The sequence below is a fragment of the Phodopus roborovskii genome, unplaced genomic scaffold (genome assembly GCF_943737965.1).
Source record: "Phodopus roborovskii unplaced genomic scaffold, PHOROB, whole genome shotgun sequence".
NCBI classification, from domain to species: Eukaryota; Metazoa; Chordata; class Mammalia; order Rodentia; family Cricetidae; genus Phodopus; species Phodopus roborovskii.
In genome coordinates this window covers 18009291-18027416 of record NW_026126409.1, presented here as the reverse complement: position 1 = coordinate 18027416, position 18126 = coordinate 18009291, and the positions used below count along the sequence as shown (strand labels likewise).

Genomic DNA, 18126 nt, shown 5'->3' with positions numbered 1-18126 from the left:
AGTCTTGAAGAATCTAGGGATGCAGGGGACATATCTTAACATAATAAAAGCAATGTACCAATTTGCATTAAAATCAAGACTATTGTCTAGAAATATATACAAAAAAAAAAACTCAAAAACATGAAGAAAACAAACAACCCAGTTAAAAGTGGTTTTGGATCTGAACAGAATTCTCGAGACAAAATGCAAATGGCTGAGAAACATTTAAAACAATTTTCAGTCTCTTTAGCTACCACTTTGAGATTTCATCTTATCCAAGTCTGAATGGTCAAGACCAAGGAAACAAATGACAACAGATAGTGGCATAGACTGGGGAGAGGAGAATACTTGTGTAACCAAGTGAAGTTTCAAAAAAAAAAAAAAACCCAAAAACAAACAAAAATCCTGAAAATAGACTCTGTTTGTGGTTATTAGTAATTTTTCTTATGCAGTTGTATAATGGAACAGAGCAAGCAGGGCAAAAAGAAAAGAAATACAAAATAATGTACAGTTTGAAGTAAAAAAGATCATCAGGAAGTTTGATGTTGGAGCCAAGGCTTGTGCCAGAAAAGAGGCTGGATTCAAATGGGAACAAAGACAGTGGTACTCTCAGGATGGGACCCCACTCAACAAATCCTGAAGCTTGTGAAAGGAAAAAAGGTCTAAGGAGTTTTCTGCTCTCAAAAAGAAATAATAAAAGCTTATGCAAATATAATGCAAGGAGGAGGTCACATCCCATCCAAGCAGGCAATTGACCTTGGTGTTTTGTCTCAGAAATAAAAGCGTGTTTGATATCTTGTATGACCCAGGCTGCCTCAAACTCGTATATCCTCCTGCTTCTGCTTCCCAAGTGCTATGTTCCTGGCAGATGTTACCATGCCCAGATCAAGAGGATTATCTGAGATACTAAGAGTGGACACAAAGCCTCACTACCAGTGGTGAAGGTGTGTCTGTGTGGACTTTGGGTTTGTTCTGCAGACCACACCACCATGTGCATAAAGCACAGATGTGCACTGGACTTAACAGAAATGGAGGAGAATAAGGATGGTTTAGTTTGAACAAGTCTTGAGTTTCGATACTCATACTTTTCTTATAATTTGTATGCAACCACCAAATGGGGTAATTCTGTTTCTTTCTGTCTGATCTTTATCATGATACTCAGTTTTTTAAAAAATGTCTTCTTGTATTGCCTACTATCTTTAGCACATCTCCAAACAACTGAACATTGCATTAATTGCTTTTCTCATCACTGATATTAAACACTCAACAAGAAGCAACTGAAGGGACAAAGGACTTCTTTTGGTTCATAATTTGAGGAGCCACTGTCCATCATGGCCAGGAGGACATGGCAGAAGATGTCTCTGTGGTGGCAGGAGTATGGGCAGCTGCTTGCACACCTCGGAGCACCAGGAAGCAGAGATGGGTCAGGAAGTAGGGCTGGACATGAAACTCAAAGCTCTTTGCACAGCAATCCACTTTCTTTTCCAAGGAAACATCTCACAAAGGTTCCACAACTTCTCCACATAGTACTACCAGCTGGGGCCCAACTATTCAAACACTTGAGTCTGTGGGGGACATTTCTCATCCAAACCACAACATATCTGCTGGTATCCCTATCAGTGTCTTGTTTTAACATCATGGATGGCATTCACCATAGGATCGTGGGCATATGTTGTTGATCAGGTGCATAGATGAGTCTACCTTAATCTTTACCATTTCTTTCAGTGGAATTGATAAAACCACAGCTTCCTAAAGAAGACCAGGAAGAGGCAGAGGTAGCCTCTGGCATTGAAGTGGCTGATGAGCAACTGGATCCAGGATGGGATGGTGATATGTGAGTAGGTCATATGCAAGTGAGATGGAGGATGGCCCATAGAGTCCTTCTTAAGAGGACCACGTTTTATAACATAAATGGATTTGTTTGGGCTCTATCCCCTCTAAAACAAAAAGCTTTAGAGCAGGTTACTTATAAATGATGAAGGTGTACAGTTTTGCAGTTTGTTGACTTAAAGATCAAGATGTTAATAGATTTGATGTCTGGTGAAGACTAAGTCCTGGGCTCAAAGATACTGTCTAACTCTGCTCACTGAGTGGAATGGAAAAACACTCCATCAGGCTTCTTTTATAAAAGCAATGTCCTATTCATTAGAGCTTTGCTCTCATGGCCTAATCACTTCCCCAAGCCCTGTAATTTTCCATGTTTATATTACAGGTTTAGAACTAATTTGAAATGTGTAGGAGCAGCAGCATTTTGGATAAGGGATTCCCATCTGTACTGCTTTCTCTCAATCATCTAAACACGTTCAAAAACAAAAACAAAACAACCACCACCACCACCACCAAAATGCTCAAATCTCTTCCAGGGCTGGGCCCTTATCTGTTGTCCTTTGTCACCTTTGTTGCCTCCCATTACTTTCTCAGTCCATTTTATGGTGGCCCATGCTGCTTCGTACTCATAGGAATGGGGAAATACTTTTTCTAAGATCCATTGCCATGAATTACAAAGGCAAGCCATCATGTCTCTATCTTCATCTAGATCTTCCTTTGGTTAATTACAGCCACACATTGCTTAATAAAAGGATTAGCTCTTGGAAATGTACGGTTAGGTGATTTCATCTTTGTGTTTACCTCATAGTGTACACTTAAACAAACATGGTGTAAGTTAGTCAGTCATTCCACATGGCTGCTTTTGTTTTTATTTTTATATTCAGGGTTTCTCTGTGTAGTCCTAGCTGTCCTGAAACACACTTTATAGACTAGGAGAGCTTCCAACTCAACCTGCCTCTGCTTCCTGAGTGCTAGGATTACAGGCCTGCACCACTATGCCTGAATCACATGACCTCTTGCTATAGTGAACAAACACTACATACAAGCTACATGGGGCTGCTTCTAGAGTAACCATTTGATGGGGGTGGTGTTTGTTTCTGTTTTTGAGGCAGGGATTCAGGAATTCCAGACTGGCTTCAAACTTGCTGTGTAGTCAAGGATAACCCTAAACTTCTGTATCTTCTCTTTCCACCTCTTGTGTGTTGGGTTTATAGGGATGTGCACCATCTTTAATCAGTACGTGTAGCAAGGGCTCGACTTTATAGGCTAGGCAAGCACTGTACCAACTGAACCACACCCCCAGCCCAATGTAACCATGTTATACAGTAAACTTTTCTTTTCTAGGTAGGCATAAGCATGAAGAACTAAGTTCGGAGCCCAGCACCCACCTAAACCAGGTGTGGCTTTGTGTGCCTATATCCTGTGCTGTGAGCAGAGGCAGGCAATATGATTGTTGGCTTAGCTGGAGCCTAGTTTAATGAAGAACAGTTTTGAATGAATAATGCAGAGTGACAGAGCAGGACTCCCCATGTCCTTCTTTGGCCTTTGCATGAATGTATGTAGGCACCTGCGTCTGTATCTACACACATTCAGTCACATATACTTCCTCCCTAAGCCAGGTTGATATAATAATTTGTTATCTGATGAAAATCCTACTTGTATTAACACTTAGGTGGAAGCAGGGAATGAAAAAAGAAACTAGTTTTCCTATTACTGCATTTATATCATAACACTGATTTTGACTGCTTATTCTTTCAGGAAATTTGAAGAATCTGAAGATGAGTTGAGAAGTGAAATAATAGAATCCCTAGAAAAACTTGCAACTTCCACAGAAGAAAGAGAAGAGGCTCCCAGCTCCTCCAAGAATGCTGAAAAGTCAGGAGAGAAAGAAAGGATAAACTTGGCAGTCTAGAAAACCCAGTGAAGGTCTAACTAGAGTTTGGCCTGTCTAATCTGTATTGCTAAAGCCACAGATCATCCAATGCTAGTCAAAATGTCCAAGTATGAGTAATGCTTATTTCTCATTGATGGGAATTCATGTCCTTAAAGAAAATCCACTATCTTACTGAGTTATACTTTGCCCTAATTATGCTCTTGGGGGACAACTCTGATGAATGCTGTTTTTAGCTTAGCTCTATTAAATTGAAACTATTTGTTCCTATCTCTATGTGTTTGTCTTTAAAATGAAATTTATTAGGGAAAAACAAAACAAAACAAACAAACAAACAAAAAACAACCCAGCTTTGGCTGTAATATGGCAGCTATTGGTCCTTGCTCAAATGGTAGTAAAACTGTACTAACCCTTCCACTTACCTTCTAAGTATCTTGTAACATTTACATAGAGTCCAAGGGAACAAATAGCGATAGAATTCAGGAACTGTTGTTTTCCCAAAGGTAGGGTGATCTTACATTTTGGAGCAAGTAGAGTTAAGAGGAAGGACAGCAGGAGAAATGAGGTAAATTGCAGAAACCAATTTTCTTCTAGAAATTTGCAGAAGTTCCTATCATAGCTATGTAAAAGAAGTAACTTTTCTGTTGTATTCACTGACATGAACACAGATGCACTCCACATTTATTCATATCAAGGTTTTGGAGTCAGGAATACTTTTAAATAACATTCTGAAACATATTCTGAAAGTACTAATAACAACACTGGTACTTATCATAATTTTGCTTATATTATGATCCTGTAAAATACTCTGGAAATTATTAAAGTAAGGTATATGGGGGCTGGTGGTATAGCTCAGAGATAAGCTACATGTTTAGCATGCACAAGAACTTGGGTTTGGTTCCCAACACCAAACCAAGTATGTGAGATATAACTATTTCTAACTCACTTAAAGCATCTATAAAGGGCTGGAGAGATGGTTTGGCTGCTAAGAGTGTTGAGACTTACTCAACAGAAGGGATCATGCCTGGCTAGTGAGGTCATGGCTTTTGGAGAAGGATGTATTACTGCCACTTTCATAAACCAGTGTAATTCTTAACTGCATTTTAGATACTTATCTTTATACCCACAGAGAAGTGTAATTTCCAGCTCTCACCACAGGCACTTCTTTTTGCAGCAGATGCAGACCATTACAGAACTCTACATCTGCTCAAAGTGTAGAGAACATCTTTTTATGTGGTGCCCAGCCCCAATACTGATACACTACAACACAACCTTTACACCCAAGGTTCATTGAACATTACAGAAGGGCAAAAAGATTTTAAGAGCTAGAGAACCAGGTAGTCTGTTGCAATATTCTTTTAGATATGACAGACAGGGAATCTGTACCCACAAAATCTCAACAGTATGCCTAAAGAAGACCTGAGCATTGACCACATCAGTTGAACTATCAAATTGGATGAGGAAATCTTACATGGCATAATCCCTAGATCAGTGGTGCTCAACCTTCCTAATGTTGTGACTCTTTAATACAGTTCATCATCAACCATAAAATTATTTCATTGGTACATCATAACTGTAATTTTGCTATAAATAGTAATGTAAATATCTTCTATGCAAGATATCTGATATGTGACCCCCCCAAAGGGGTCTCAGTACACAGGTTGACAGCCTCCTCCCTAGATTAAGAGCTACAGGGAATTAATGACTGCTAAGAGAATTAGTTTTCCCCAGGGATGAACCCCCTAACTGGTTTTCCAATACCAGTCGTCATCCCTAAAAACAAACACAGACAAGCAACAGCAAAGGGATGCAGCAGGTTGCATTTACACATTTATTTGCATACACATGTAGCAATAATAATTAAAGGAAAAGAGACCAGGAATTCCAGAGGTAGAAAGATCTGAAGGGAAAGAGGAAGTGGAAAAATAATATAAATATTTTAATTGAATTAGAAATCACCCATCAGATTTAGATACAAGTAGATTTTGTATCAATAGCTCTACATCACAATTATTTATAAATATATTATACAAAGACTATGTAACATATACTTCAGAGTTGTGATGTTACTCACTGTAAAGTAGCAATGTGAATCCCCAGTGCTGTGAACTCAAGAGAGAGAATGCTTGGACCACTGAAAAATCACAACTGTAGAGGACTTAATAGCCACTCAAAAGTTTCCTAGAAACAGTTGAAGATGAGCCTTGACATTTTGCACAGTACCTGAAATCTAGTTAAAAAAAAAATCTGCAGTAGCTTGTTAGGAACATGGAAAAGAATATACATGTAAACCGTATTTTATGCTTTGGATTCATGAAAATAATTTTGATAAGTTAGTGTAACAGTGTTAGGAAATCAAGAATCCTTTCTTTCATCACATCCTGTTTTCTTCATTCCAATTTCTATAATCTTTAGTCCTATTATTTTGTGTCAATGGGTAGGCTGAGTGAGCTTTAGCCAAATCTTACCTCAAAGACTAGCCATAAAATAACAGAGTGGGCTAAAAGCCACGCCGGCACATACTTCATACATCATTTTCCCAATCAGGTCACTGTATTTTTGGTTGCTACTTTTGCTAAAGCAATGCTTAATCTTTAGAGTAGCTTTATACACTTCATATCTTGCATCATAATTCTGAAGGTAAAGCTTGATTTCAGATGAAGTATCCAAGAATAAAAGAAAAATTAAGGCATAGCTTTAGTGTTAGCAGGTCAGACATCCGTAAATGGTGAAGCGAGGTCCAGCCCAGAATGCTAACTACGACCAAAATGTCATCTCATGATCCTTCACACTGTGGGGGCACCATGATATGACATAGTTTCAGAAAAGCAACTTAGCTTGATATTCTCTTGAATGAATTGAGGCTGACTTTTAGTATTACGTGGGTAGGACTGTTAAAAATGAGAAACTCACAGAAAAGAACTGTGGTTGGCTCTAACAAACTTCCACACAAACCTAGTTATGGGAAGGATTGTTGTCTGTGTTTTGACTTCAACCTATCTGTACACACCCATGAAGAAATCAGTCATTCCATCTCTTGACTGATGCTTTGGAGTAGGGTTAGAGATGCCTGTTTGAAGCTGCTTTTTCCTTTTAAGAAAATTATTAGGTATACTCAAAAGAGTTACCCATGCTGCTGTGTGCTAGGACTTGGGGTTGGGGTAAAGCACTCACAGGTTTGAACACTTGTGTACCATGAGCACGGCTCTGTGTTTAATCTCTAACAGAATTTATTCCCAAAATATAAGAATAAATTTCAAAGTGCCAGCAATTACCTGCTGTTTCTCTCAGAACTTCCCTTCCCTTTAGAAGGAAGTCTTTGGCTGAGGTTGGCTCCGTGCACTCTGTAGTGCTAGGGATTCAGATGTCCCTGCTCTGACTTTACACTTTGAGGTTCTACATTCTCTCTCCAGCATCATCATAAAACAAATACCCAGTAAGTTTTCTTCTAAAGTAAAGTGATTCGAAAAATAAGATCTGGGGCTTAGGATGCAAGTCAGTTGGTAGAGTGCTTGTCTAGCCTCTGTGAGGCTCATCATATACTGGACATGTTACTGCATTCCTCCAACCTTAGCATTCTGGGAGGTGGAGGCAGGAATATTCAAGGATTAAAATAAGGAAAGGAAGAAATTTCAAAAAGTTAAAAGATGAATATAAAAATATTTGATTGGTAGTTTTTTCTTTGAGATTTGTACTGTTCAGATTTTGTGACCAAATTCTAATGCATATTAAGCTACATGAGCTTAATTTTTCCATACAGCTAATTTTGTCATTTTGTTAAACACTACCTTCTCTATATACACATTGCTGAAAATATTGCTCAGGTTGCCTTTATTACAATAGAGAATGCATTTAGAAAATATTTACATGGGAAGGTGTTTCCAAATGAAGTATTTCTTCTTACTTTTTGATGCTGGGGATGGAATGTAGGACCTTGCACAGGCTCTACCTCTGCTCCACACCCCTAGTTCCATTTTGTATAACATATCTACAATGTGTACAGATTTGGCATTATGTAAGTAACTTCTCCACAGAAGACAGGAACGACACTTCAAACTCCTGGTCAGAAAACCTGCTTACAGATGCTCGAGCAGTCCTTCTGATTTGAAGCCTCTTTTCTGCAGACAGAGAGAGAATATGAGCCATGGCTTCAGCATAGCCTTCTTCGCTCTCAGCCAGAAATCCAGTTATTTGTCCTTCATGAGGAATGACAATGTCAAGCTTTGGGCCTCCTGAATTGTGTGCAAGGATGATTGTTCCAGCAGCCATACACTCCACAACTCCTGAGAAAGACGACAACGACAACAACACAAGTCTTTAAGTTTTTGATGAACAAAACTTAAAAAATCCTGAGCCCAAGAAACATTTGATTAAACATTTCTGAGTCTAGAAGTTTGCTTATTTAACATGATATAAAATAAATTTAAGGTTCTTTGTGTGTGCTTGTCTGTGAAGGTACCCATGCAAGCCAGAGGTTGACTTCGGCTTGCTCTAGTGCTCTCCAGTGATCGTCCACACACTCACTGATGTTGGAGCTCACTGTTTTGTCTAGATTGTCTGGCCAGTGAGCTAAAAGATCCACTAGACCAGCAGTTCTCAACCTGTGGGTTGAAACCCTTTTGGGGTGAAGGGGTTGAACAACTGTTTCACAAGTCACTTAAGACCACTGGATATTTACCATTTATAACAGTAGCAAAATTACAATTATGAAGTAGCAATGAAAATAATCTTTATGGTTGGGGTCACTATAACATGAGGAACTATATTAAAGGGTCATAGCATTAGGAAGGTTGAGAACCACTGCATTAGACTCTCCACCACTACTACCACCAGTAGTGGGATCACAGGTATGCTGTCACACCTGCATTTTACATGGCTGCTGGGGGCTTAACCTAGGTTCTATTGCTTGTACAGTGAGCAGTATACTCAGTGAGCTACCTCCCCAGCAACCATGTCTTTAAGCCTTTTAGTCTTCAAAGTGTCATAATAATGCTGCTTTATTCAAAAAGGCAAGTAGATGGAGGACTACAGAAATATCCTATAAAGCCAATATACTAGGACTGAGGCTATAGTTCAGTGGGTAGAGTGATTGCCTAGCATGCATGAAACCCTGGGTTTGAACCCTAGCACATTAAACACTACATATGATGGTGCACACCTATATTCCTAGCCACTGGGAGATAGACAGGGGAAGATCAATAGTTCAAGGTCATCCCTAGTTACACAGCAAGTTCCAGGCCAGGCTGGGCTATGTGAGACCCTGTCTCAACGAAGGCAGGGAAGAACATACTACACAAAATAGAAGACTATGCAATATTGCCAAGATGATAAAAGGATGAATATATATCAGAAAGTGAGAGAGAAAAACATCCAAAGGAAAGTGTAAACTACCTTTGAGAACTAAAGTGTCTGCTGCTCACAAAACACACAGCTGCCTGTGTTCAACAGCAAGGTGATGGGTAAGTTTTGGTTATTGCCTGCCACATGACGTATGTGAAGGTATAAATTACTCTATCCAGCCTTCCCTAGTTACACTCTTTCACTTCCTTTCATAAACAGACTTAGCAACAATGCTGTCTGTATTCCAGACTCCATGTGCTCTTTTGTAACTCAATGCTCCATCTATCATGGTTCACCTTTACTTCCTGTTCTCTACCACACTGATCTTTCCCTAGGTTACTGATGGCCTCTTTCTTTCCTCAGTGTGCAGCCTGGGGCCCAGCTCCTCTCCTTTTTGTCATTAAATCCCAGTTCCATATTTGCCAAGCACAATCCGTGACCACTTGTGCAGCCTCCTCCTCTTCTGCCTGCTCACCTGTGCCCACTTAGCTCTTTACTGGGCTACTCTTGCTCTCATTTTCCTCCAGTGATCTTTGCCACATCTGCAGCTACCTGTGCCACTCTGTATTAGTCAGGGGTCTCCAAGGGAACAGAATTGAAAAGACTAAGTATATGACTTCAAGGATTTGTTAGAGTGACTTAGAGCCTTAGAAGAGGCTTCTAGAACAATCACAGGAACTGTAGTGGTTTGGAGGAGAACATGATTCCCAGTGGGTGGAGCTGTTTGGGAAGGATTAGGAGCTGTGGTCTTGGAGGTTTGTCACTGAGGCAGGCCCTGCCATTTCAAAAGCATTCTCTGCCTCTCTCTCTGACTCTATGCTGTGGATCAAGATGTAAACTTTCAGCTGTTTTCTGCCCCATGCCTTCGTGCTGCTAATTCAGATTCTATCCCTGAAACCATGTGCTCCCAATGCTTCTTTTACAAGTTGCCTTAGTCATGGCATTTGTTACAGCAATAGAAAGGTAATTAAGACATCAATAGAAAGATAATTAAGACAAGGACCTTAATGCATATCTTGCAGTAGCAAACAATTTGCTGGAAAGAAAAACTCACCAATCCCAAAATGCTCATTCCACATGGTATGTAGCCCAATTGTTGCTTCAGATAGGTAATTCTTTAGTTCATCAAATGAAATGTTTATTTTAAATTCCACATTTTCTTGAACTCCCAAATTTTCAGACAGTTTTCTCAGCTGGCTTACTCGAAGCTCATCATCTCTGTTTCGACACCCTCCAATAAGGACAAGTTTAAGTGAAGGGTGTGACTTGGCTACCTTTTCATGTAACAGCTTAGCAAAGGCTTTGATCTGTAAAGCGTGATTCTTTTCAGGCCTGAACTGGCCAATGGAAACCAGCAAATGTCCCGGGGTCAACTTTTTCTCATGTAAGGGGATGTCCAGAAATGTCTGCACGTCACAAGGTGGATAAACAATGTTAGTGCAATGGCTGACTTTCCACAGTGAGAGAATATGGTTTAGTGTCCAAGAAGAATTCACCATGACTATATCACTGCAAGAACCGACAAGACCATAAATATAGGCGAACAAATAGTAGTAGATGAGCTTTGCTTTGCTGAGAAGGGCGTTTCTGCTAATGAAAGCTGCATTATTGAATCCAGTGTTTTGATTCTTCACTACAGAGAGCATGTCAGTGCTGATAGTGGGGTAGTGGACATAGCTCCCAACTTGGCAGCCCCCTACATATTTAAACAGAGGCAGTGTGAATGCATATCCCATTGAATCGATGTAAATATCAGGAACACGCTTCATCAGTGCTTCCCAGCCAAGAAAAACGGATCCAAGGCTTTGGCCTAGCAATGTGAAGTGGGGATACCGAGAATCCTCCACAAGGTAGCGTTTCCTTAAGAAAACAAACTGCACTGGGTGAGCTAACTTGATGTTAAATCTTCTGACAGCACCTTCTAGTATCTGTTGACCACTGACATTAATGTCACCAGTATACACAACATAAACCGCGTCAGGATACCTGGAACAAAATGTAATTTAGGTTAAACTTAAGCCAAATGTTACAATTTCCTCATAGTCATAAACAAGCTTATTCTTATACTAAAAACGTTTTCTACCCTTTTTTCATTTATTACATTTAAACTACTAACTCCACCCTTCCTTGAGATTTTTTTACTCTTAAGTTTTCAAATGAGACCATGTACTGTAGTTTGTCACCCACAAATTCTGCAGCTGACATCTAGTCTCTATTGAGTGGCACAAAAGGAAAGGGACTCACAATGGGCTTAACAGGAATTGTGCCTTTTTAAATGTAGTTTTTGCTGCTGAAGACTGAACCTTGTACAGGTGTAATATACAACATGAAGATGCAGCAAGTAGCAGTCACCTACAAAATGAGTCACATCCTTTGGCTCTGGATTGTGGATTTCCCAACCTCTGGAATTATGAGCAATAAATTTCTCTTCTTTATAAACTATCCAGTCTAAGGTATTATGCTATAGTCATTTGATGAGACTAAGAAATCATGTCATCTAATTATTTGCCATTTCTTCTACTATGGGTTTTAAATGGATCAAATTCCAACAGAAATTTCTGACATATTAATGAGAGGGGTTTCCACTTTTAGTACATAATAAAAATTTTATTTTAAGTAGCTTAGCTGTAGAGCACTTGTCCATCATGTATAAGGTCCTGAGTTCAACCTTTAGAACCACAGAAAATAAACAAAAAAGCCAAAGTGTATGTGTGTCTGGCAAGGGGTCTGCAGAGGGCTAGAGTTACAGGCAGTTATAAACTATCTGATTTGGATGCTGGGAACTGACCTAAGGTCCTCTGGAAGAGTAGCAAGCACTCCTAACTGCTAACCTACACTCCCAGCCTTGACAGAATCATAATTCTAAAGCATTATTTAGTATTTCTCCCCCTTATTGCTTCCAAAAATGTGTCTCTACATTATGAAGTTTAACTGGTTAGGAACAGTTAATCATATTCCTTTAAGAAATTAGTTCTTGGCTCTGGAGACATGTGTCATGGTCAAGAGTACTTGATGCTCTCACATATGACCTGGGTTTGGTTCCCAGTGCCCACATGGCAGCTCATAAGGATCAAATGGGCAGTGCATGCTTATGGAGCATTTTATACATGCAGGTAATATAAGTATAAAATAAAAAAACCTTTAAAAATTTATTTTAAAGTAGTTATAGACATACTGTTCCCTTTTTTGGTACCCCAATTTTCAGACAGACTTCCTCAGGTACTTAACTAATTCTAATGTAACAAATTCTCTTGAACACATAAGTAACATGTGTGTGTGTGTGTCTACGTTCCTACATAATTATATCCTGATTATTTATATTAATATTTAACTATTAAACTATAGACTTGGACCAAGGATATGGCTCAGTGAATAAAACATGCCACACAAGTGTGAGGACCAGTATTTACAACCCCTGAACCCACATAAAAGTGGCAGTTATTGGGCTGGGTGGTGGTGGTGTACACCTTAAATCCCAGCATTCAGGAGACAGAGGTAGGGGGAAATCTCTGTAAGTTTGAGGCCTGCCTGGTTTACAGAGTGAGTTCCAGGACAGGTTCTAAGGCTACAGAGAAACCCTGTCCTGAAAAACCAAAAAAAAAAAAAAAAAAAAAAAAAAAAAAAAAAATAGTGGCAGCTGTGTATAATCCCAGCACTCTGAAAGGTAGAGACATGGGACTCTCTGGGCAAGCTGGCTAGCTATGTTTGCAGGATCCTGAGGTCCAGGTTCAGATAGAGATCCTGCTTCAATAAAAAGTGGAGAGCACTGAGTATGACACACAGCATCAGCTCTGGGCCTCTACATGCATGAGCACACAAGCATACACAAATGCTCACCTAAACTATATAGTTACTTATTTCATTTTTGTAAAGATTGCTGTGTTAACACTGTGCTGAACCTAAAATTCAGTATGCTCTTAGGAGTCAAGCAGCAGTACAGCTTATTAGCTAAGAAAGATGCATACCTACTTTTTCTGCAGGACTTTCAAGGCGCACCAGAGAACTCTCTCTCCTCCACCGCCCGCATTACAGTAAGGATGAAAAAATGCAACCACCATTTGCTCTTTTCCATTTTTGCTGGTTGAGACTGACTTTTTCTTTCTCTGTAGATGTCTTCTGATTATCCAAAGGACAATGACCAAACACACACACAGAACGCCACATATAATTAGTCCAGGAAAGAACAGTGAATAAAAAAATCTGAAATAAATAAAAGGTGAAAAATCAATCTGCTGATAATTTAAAAATAAGGCTACAAATTAAAGTTTACTTTTACATATTTGCTTAATATCTTAGTATCCGAGAGAATTTCTGTAGCTTGTAAGTCTGACAACAAAATATCCAATTATTTTTAATACTCCCCCACCTCTAGGGGTGGTGAGTGAATTCAGGGCCTCATACATGCCAGGTAAACATTTAATTCCTAGTCAATATTTACCCGTATTTAATTAAAATACTATATATATATGTTTGTCTTGTTTTTTTGAGATGGGGTTTCTCTGTGTGGCTTTGTAGATCAGGCTGGCCTCGAATTCACAGAGACCCTCCTGCATCCGCCTCCTGAGTGCTGTGATTAAAGGCGTGCACCACCATTGTTGGCCAGCTTATTTATATTTTTAACAATCACCTTAGAACTTGAAGCAGAAAGTACAAAAATGAAGGTGCATCTATCTGGCAAAAGCATATATCCACTGTTCCTCACAAAGCCGTTATACTAGCTCTAAATTTTCCTTTTCTTCTTTTACGTTTTTGAGACAAAGTATCTCTGTGTATAGCTTTGGCTGTCCTGGAACTCACTGTGTAGACCAGGCTGGCCTCAAACTCAGAGAGACTCGCCTGCCTCTGCTTCCAGAGTGCTGGGATTAAAGGTGTGCGCCACCATGGCCGGGCTGCTGGCTCTAAAATGTTAACCTGACAAAGTGTTGGCAGAACTTCAGTAGAGGCATCCATAAGTCAGGAACATCTTCTGAACTATCACAACAGTGGTAATCACCTGGAGGTTAGCATCCCTATTTATTATTTCTATGACATAAGTTTCTACATAGAAAATAACATTTATCTTTAAAAATGTATTTATAAATTAAACCTCAAACTGGAAAAGAGTAAATCAACAGATGGTCGAGAATCAGAGAAGCAGAGAGAGAGGAGCGGCAAACAGCTGCTCGGCCAGTAACATCTGCGGTAAACTGAGGCACGACAAAGACAGCTCCTCGGCAAAGTCCAGCTGGGCTGCCCGAAGTACGTCCACCGAGGAGGGGACACCCCCTGAGCTCAGGCCCCCAAGCTCCTCACCTCAGCAGCGCGTCCAGCTGCCAGCTCCCGCTGTCCGCCGCCATCTTGCCCACCCCCAATCTCGCAGCCCGGAAGCGCTCGGCTGTTCTTCTACTCTATTGGCTCCCGCGGAAGCGTGCGTTCTAGCCACGCCCCCGCCGCCTTCCTACGGGCTGCCAAACAGCCGCTTCCCACAGGCGGGGCGCGCATGGGCCCGCCCACTTGGGCCGCACTACAGTGGTGATGGGCGTGGGGGAGCCGGGGGGCGTGGTCTGGGTCTGTGATGGACAGCGTCCCCTGACCTCGCCCCCCCTCCAGGCTGGAAGACCCCTTGCGGGCGTCCCGCCCCGCCCCCACCGCGGAAGGGGCAGCCGGTTGGGATCCAATGGGAGGTCCGGGCGGGCGGCGAGCTGATCTTCCAGTTCAAGAGTCCACTCTTTGAGAGGTGGCGGCGGGTCCCCGGCGGCCGCAGGAGCTGGACGCGGCGTGGAGAGGGAGCTGCGCGGCAGCAGGTGTCCCGCGGCTGCGGTCCCGGGCTGCACCTCCTCCCCAGAGCACCGCGAACCTCGCTGCATCGGGTCTGCAGCGCCCGGGCTCGCAGGTCAGAGCCGTGTGGTCCTTAGGAACCGCAGATGCGCATCTTCGCGCCTCCTCTCTCTGGCTTGTAAAGTCGCTCTTCCCTCCCCTGACCGGGTGACCTTTGGGCTCGGGGATGGATCCCAGGAAGAAGTTGTCGTGTGTGCGGACCGTGCCTGAGCAGGAGAGGCAGGTCACAGCCAGAGAGGCCAGTCAGAAAGTAAGTTTCGTTCCCCAGACCCGCGCGTTGTGCGCACCTGCCCGAAGCGCTTTCCTCCTCGCTTCCTCCCGGACTCGTGACTGAGGACACGTTCCCCACAGAGCCCAGCTCAAGGGGTGGTCTGGAGGAAAGCCGTCTAGATCGAGTATGCCTCTGGTCCTCTGGCGTTCAACCTTTTCGAGCCCAGCACTTTTCTGCACTTTGAGCGTGGGGTTGCTGTGTAAAAAGCTCTAGTTGCTCAGAAATAGTTACCTGGGGCTGGATTAGTCGTCGCCTGGCTTCTCATACGGTCTACATCCAAGTCCCGTAGCTTAAAAGCACTCATTTTAGTAATACAAGCAGTTAATTGATGCAACCTCTTAAAAATGCAAACAGTACGGATATATTTAGCAAGAAAAGCAGATCTGTTTTCTAGTTCTTCACGTTCGTCTCCTGTCCGCAAGTATTACTGACACTTGTAGGTCTCAGGCATATGAACAATTCTTAAAGATTTGTGTGTTTGTTGTTTTAAAATATTTTGCCTTGCCTAATTGAAATCACGTTGTATATTCGACTTTTTTTTTCCAGGTAACCATATTTTGGAGATTATTTCACAAAGTGACATAGGTATCCCCATAGCCCATTGATGGTTCCCTTGTGGGTGGTTCTGCTGGTTGCTTTCTTTCCCTATTTCAAAGTTGACATGATCTTTGCACTTGAACCGTTTAGTGTGTGTGTGTGTGTGTGTGTGTGTGTGTGTGTGTGTGTGTGTGTGTGTGTGTGTGTGTTATGAAGGTCAGGGGCAACTTGCTGGAGTTAGTTCTCTTTTTCCACCATGTATGTTCTGGAGACTGAACTCAGGTCATCAGGTTAAAGGCAGGTGCTTTTACCCAGTGAGCCATCTTGCCTTATTTGTACTTGAGTAAAAGAAAATACATTATTTTATGTGTGCATGGTGGGGGAAAAGTGATCAGGCTTGGTGACAAGTGCCTTCATTCACAGAGCCATTCAGCCAGTCCTATACTTGATTCCCCCCCCCACCCCTCACCCCCCTTGTTTTTCCAGACAGGGTTTCTCTGTGGCTTTGGAGCCACCAGGCTGGTCTTGAACTCACAGAGATCTACCTGCCTCTGCTTCCCAAGTGCTGGGATTAAAGGCATGTGCCACCACCACCTTGCCTATATTTGTTTTTTAGTATATGTATACTTGAGTATTTCTTTAGGTCTGGATGACTTGCTCCTTTTGTACAGGTCTATAAAGTTAATTAATCCAGCAGTTTTATTGAGTGTCCCTTGTTAGTGAAATTCATTTAGACTCTGGCGTGTAGAAAGGAGAGTGGGTTAATGGGTGGGCAGAGAGAGAGAGTCTGGTGGGTAGGTAATTCTTAGAGTATGAAAACTGCATTTGATCCATGGTGTGAGGACAGCATACACTGGTTTGGGTTGGCAAGAGCAGAGGAGGAGACATGTCCTATCTTTTGCCCTGTCCCATGAGAGAGCAAAGTCTTTATCTAACCAGATGAGATTCAAGACCTGTGCCTCTCCTTGGAGTGGTTGTTAACTGCTCTGGCCCATGTTGACCTCACCCTCTTGTGAATTACATTGATAATGTCTTTAGCCAGAGTCACAGCTGACGATGTGCTAGATGGTGTATTTTAACTTCTCTGTGTTCACTCTTTTTCATTCAATCCTCACAACCCATTCCCCTTTCTGTCTTTTTTTTTTTTTTCAATGCTGAAAATCAAGTCCCTGGCCTTGTGCTCTTGATGCTTTGATATAGGCTTTTGTTTTAATTTTATGCTGAATACCTACTTAGGGGCCCTAGCATCCCTCCAGTGACTACACACCCAGCTCCAGCCCTGGCATTTGCTGCTATTATTTTATTACCATTTTTTTTTTCCTGCTATTGTTCAGCAAATGCTGTTTTGAGTACTGTGTCAGAAATGCTGAGGTCTGAAGATCCAACCATGACTTAAGACCTTTCCTTTAGGGAAATTACATTCTCTTAGAATGGAGCAGGGTAGGTGTTGGAGGCACAAAGCTCCTTGGACTTACAGAGAAGCACTTAGAAAACCAAGAATGTTAATGAAGCAGGGTGTCTCCTTGGGGGGGTGAAATAAAATATCTGAAAATGTGTGTGTGTGAATGAATATATATATATATATATGTATATATATATATATATATATGAATGATATTGCTAAGAACTTGGTAATTTTTTTTTTGCTATTTGTGGAGGCAGACCTCACCCAGTTTTTGTTACAGAGATAGACCTCTCCCAAATTCCTCAGGATGATTATCCTAGAATCTTCCTTCCCTAGTCTGCTATCTTTAGATCTCAGTGGAACCCACCCTGAGGGTGGAATGTCACACGTATATTGGCCTGCTGACCTCTATGCTATCCCAGTCAGAGGCCACACTAGCTTCCTGGCTGTTTAGCTATAGAACCCACCCTCATGGTCACATGTACCTTGCAAAGGAGTTTCTATGTAGTCACACCTTATGCTCCATTGTGTACTTGGATTGAAGTGATTGTTGCCTGGAAATCTTTTCCCAAATGTGTTTTAAATATTTAAATGAACAGCCTGGCATTAGACTCCCTGATCCTTACTATCTTCCCTGCCTGGACACCTGCAGGGTTCCCCTCTGGTAGGGGGGGTGGGGAAGGATAAGGACAAAGAAGAAGACTATTGTGGTAGGTGAGCAGATAAGACTTCCAGAAGTTCCACTGGAATACAGGTCTGAGTGATCCAGATCTCAGGGAGGCATACTGTGCCAAAGCCAGAAAGGGTCCAAGTTCTTAGGCACACATGTGATAATAGGAAATGAATATTTGATCTTTGTCCCTGGTTCCTGACCAGAACAAACCCTTGGAAGTTCTTCAGGGAGAGTGATAGGAGCATGTTTCATTGTTCACAAGGAGAGTCTTTCAAAGTCTCTGAGGTCTGTTAAGAGGCAGAACCTTGATGTGCTTGTAGGTGACTTTGGAATTGGGACTGGTCCCCAGAGAAACCATGTGCTTTGGGTGTTAGAACTCTTTCTCT

The 18126-nt window shown here is 41.6% G+C and overlaps 2 protein-coding genes across 3 annotated transcripts in view; one reads left to right on the top strand and one right to left on the bottom strand.

The window, feature by feature from the left end:
* Nek5 (NIMA related kinase 5) overlaps positions 1-3954 on the top strand; it is a 32423-nt gene extending 28469 nt beyond the window's left edge. Inside the window, exons 15-16 of one of the 2 annotated variants that reach the window (XM_051182096.1) lie at positions 1705-1813; positions 3565-3954. In XM_051182096.1, coding sequence (XP_051038053.1) covers positions 1705-1813; positions 3565-3718 — 263 coding nt within the window. In that variant the 3' untranslated portion in view covers positions 3719-3954. The remainder of the gene's footprint in view (positions 1-1704; positions 1814-3564) is intronic. The other variant, XM_051182095.1, reaches the window with a different exon arrangement.
* Positions 3955-5514: 1560 nt separating this feature from the next.
* Positions 5515-14430, bottom strand: Alg11 (ALG11 alpha-1,2-mannosyltransferase). The gene is made up of 4 exons (XM_051182097.1): positions 14330-14430; positions 13007-13237; positions 10092-11023; positions 5515-7980 (listed from the first exon to the last, which is right to left on the bottom strand). The coding sequence occupies exons 1-4, from the start codon at positions 14371-14373 to the stop codon at positions 7709-7711; spliced, it is 1479 nt and encodes a 492-aa protein (XP_051038054.1). The 5' UTR covers positions 14374-14430; the 3' UTR covers positions 5515-7708.
* Between the last annotated feature and the right edge of the window lie 3696 nt (positions 14431-18126).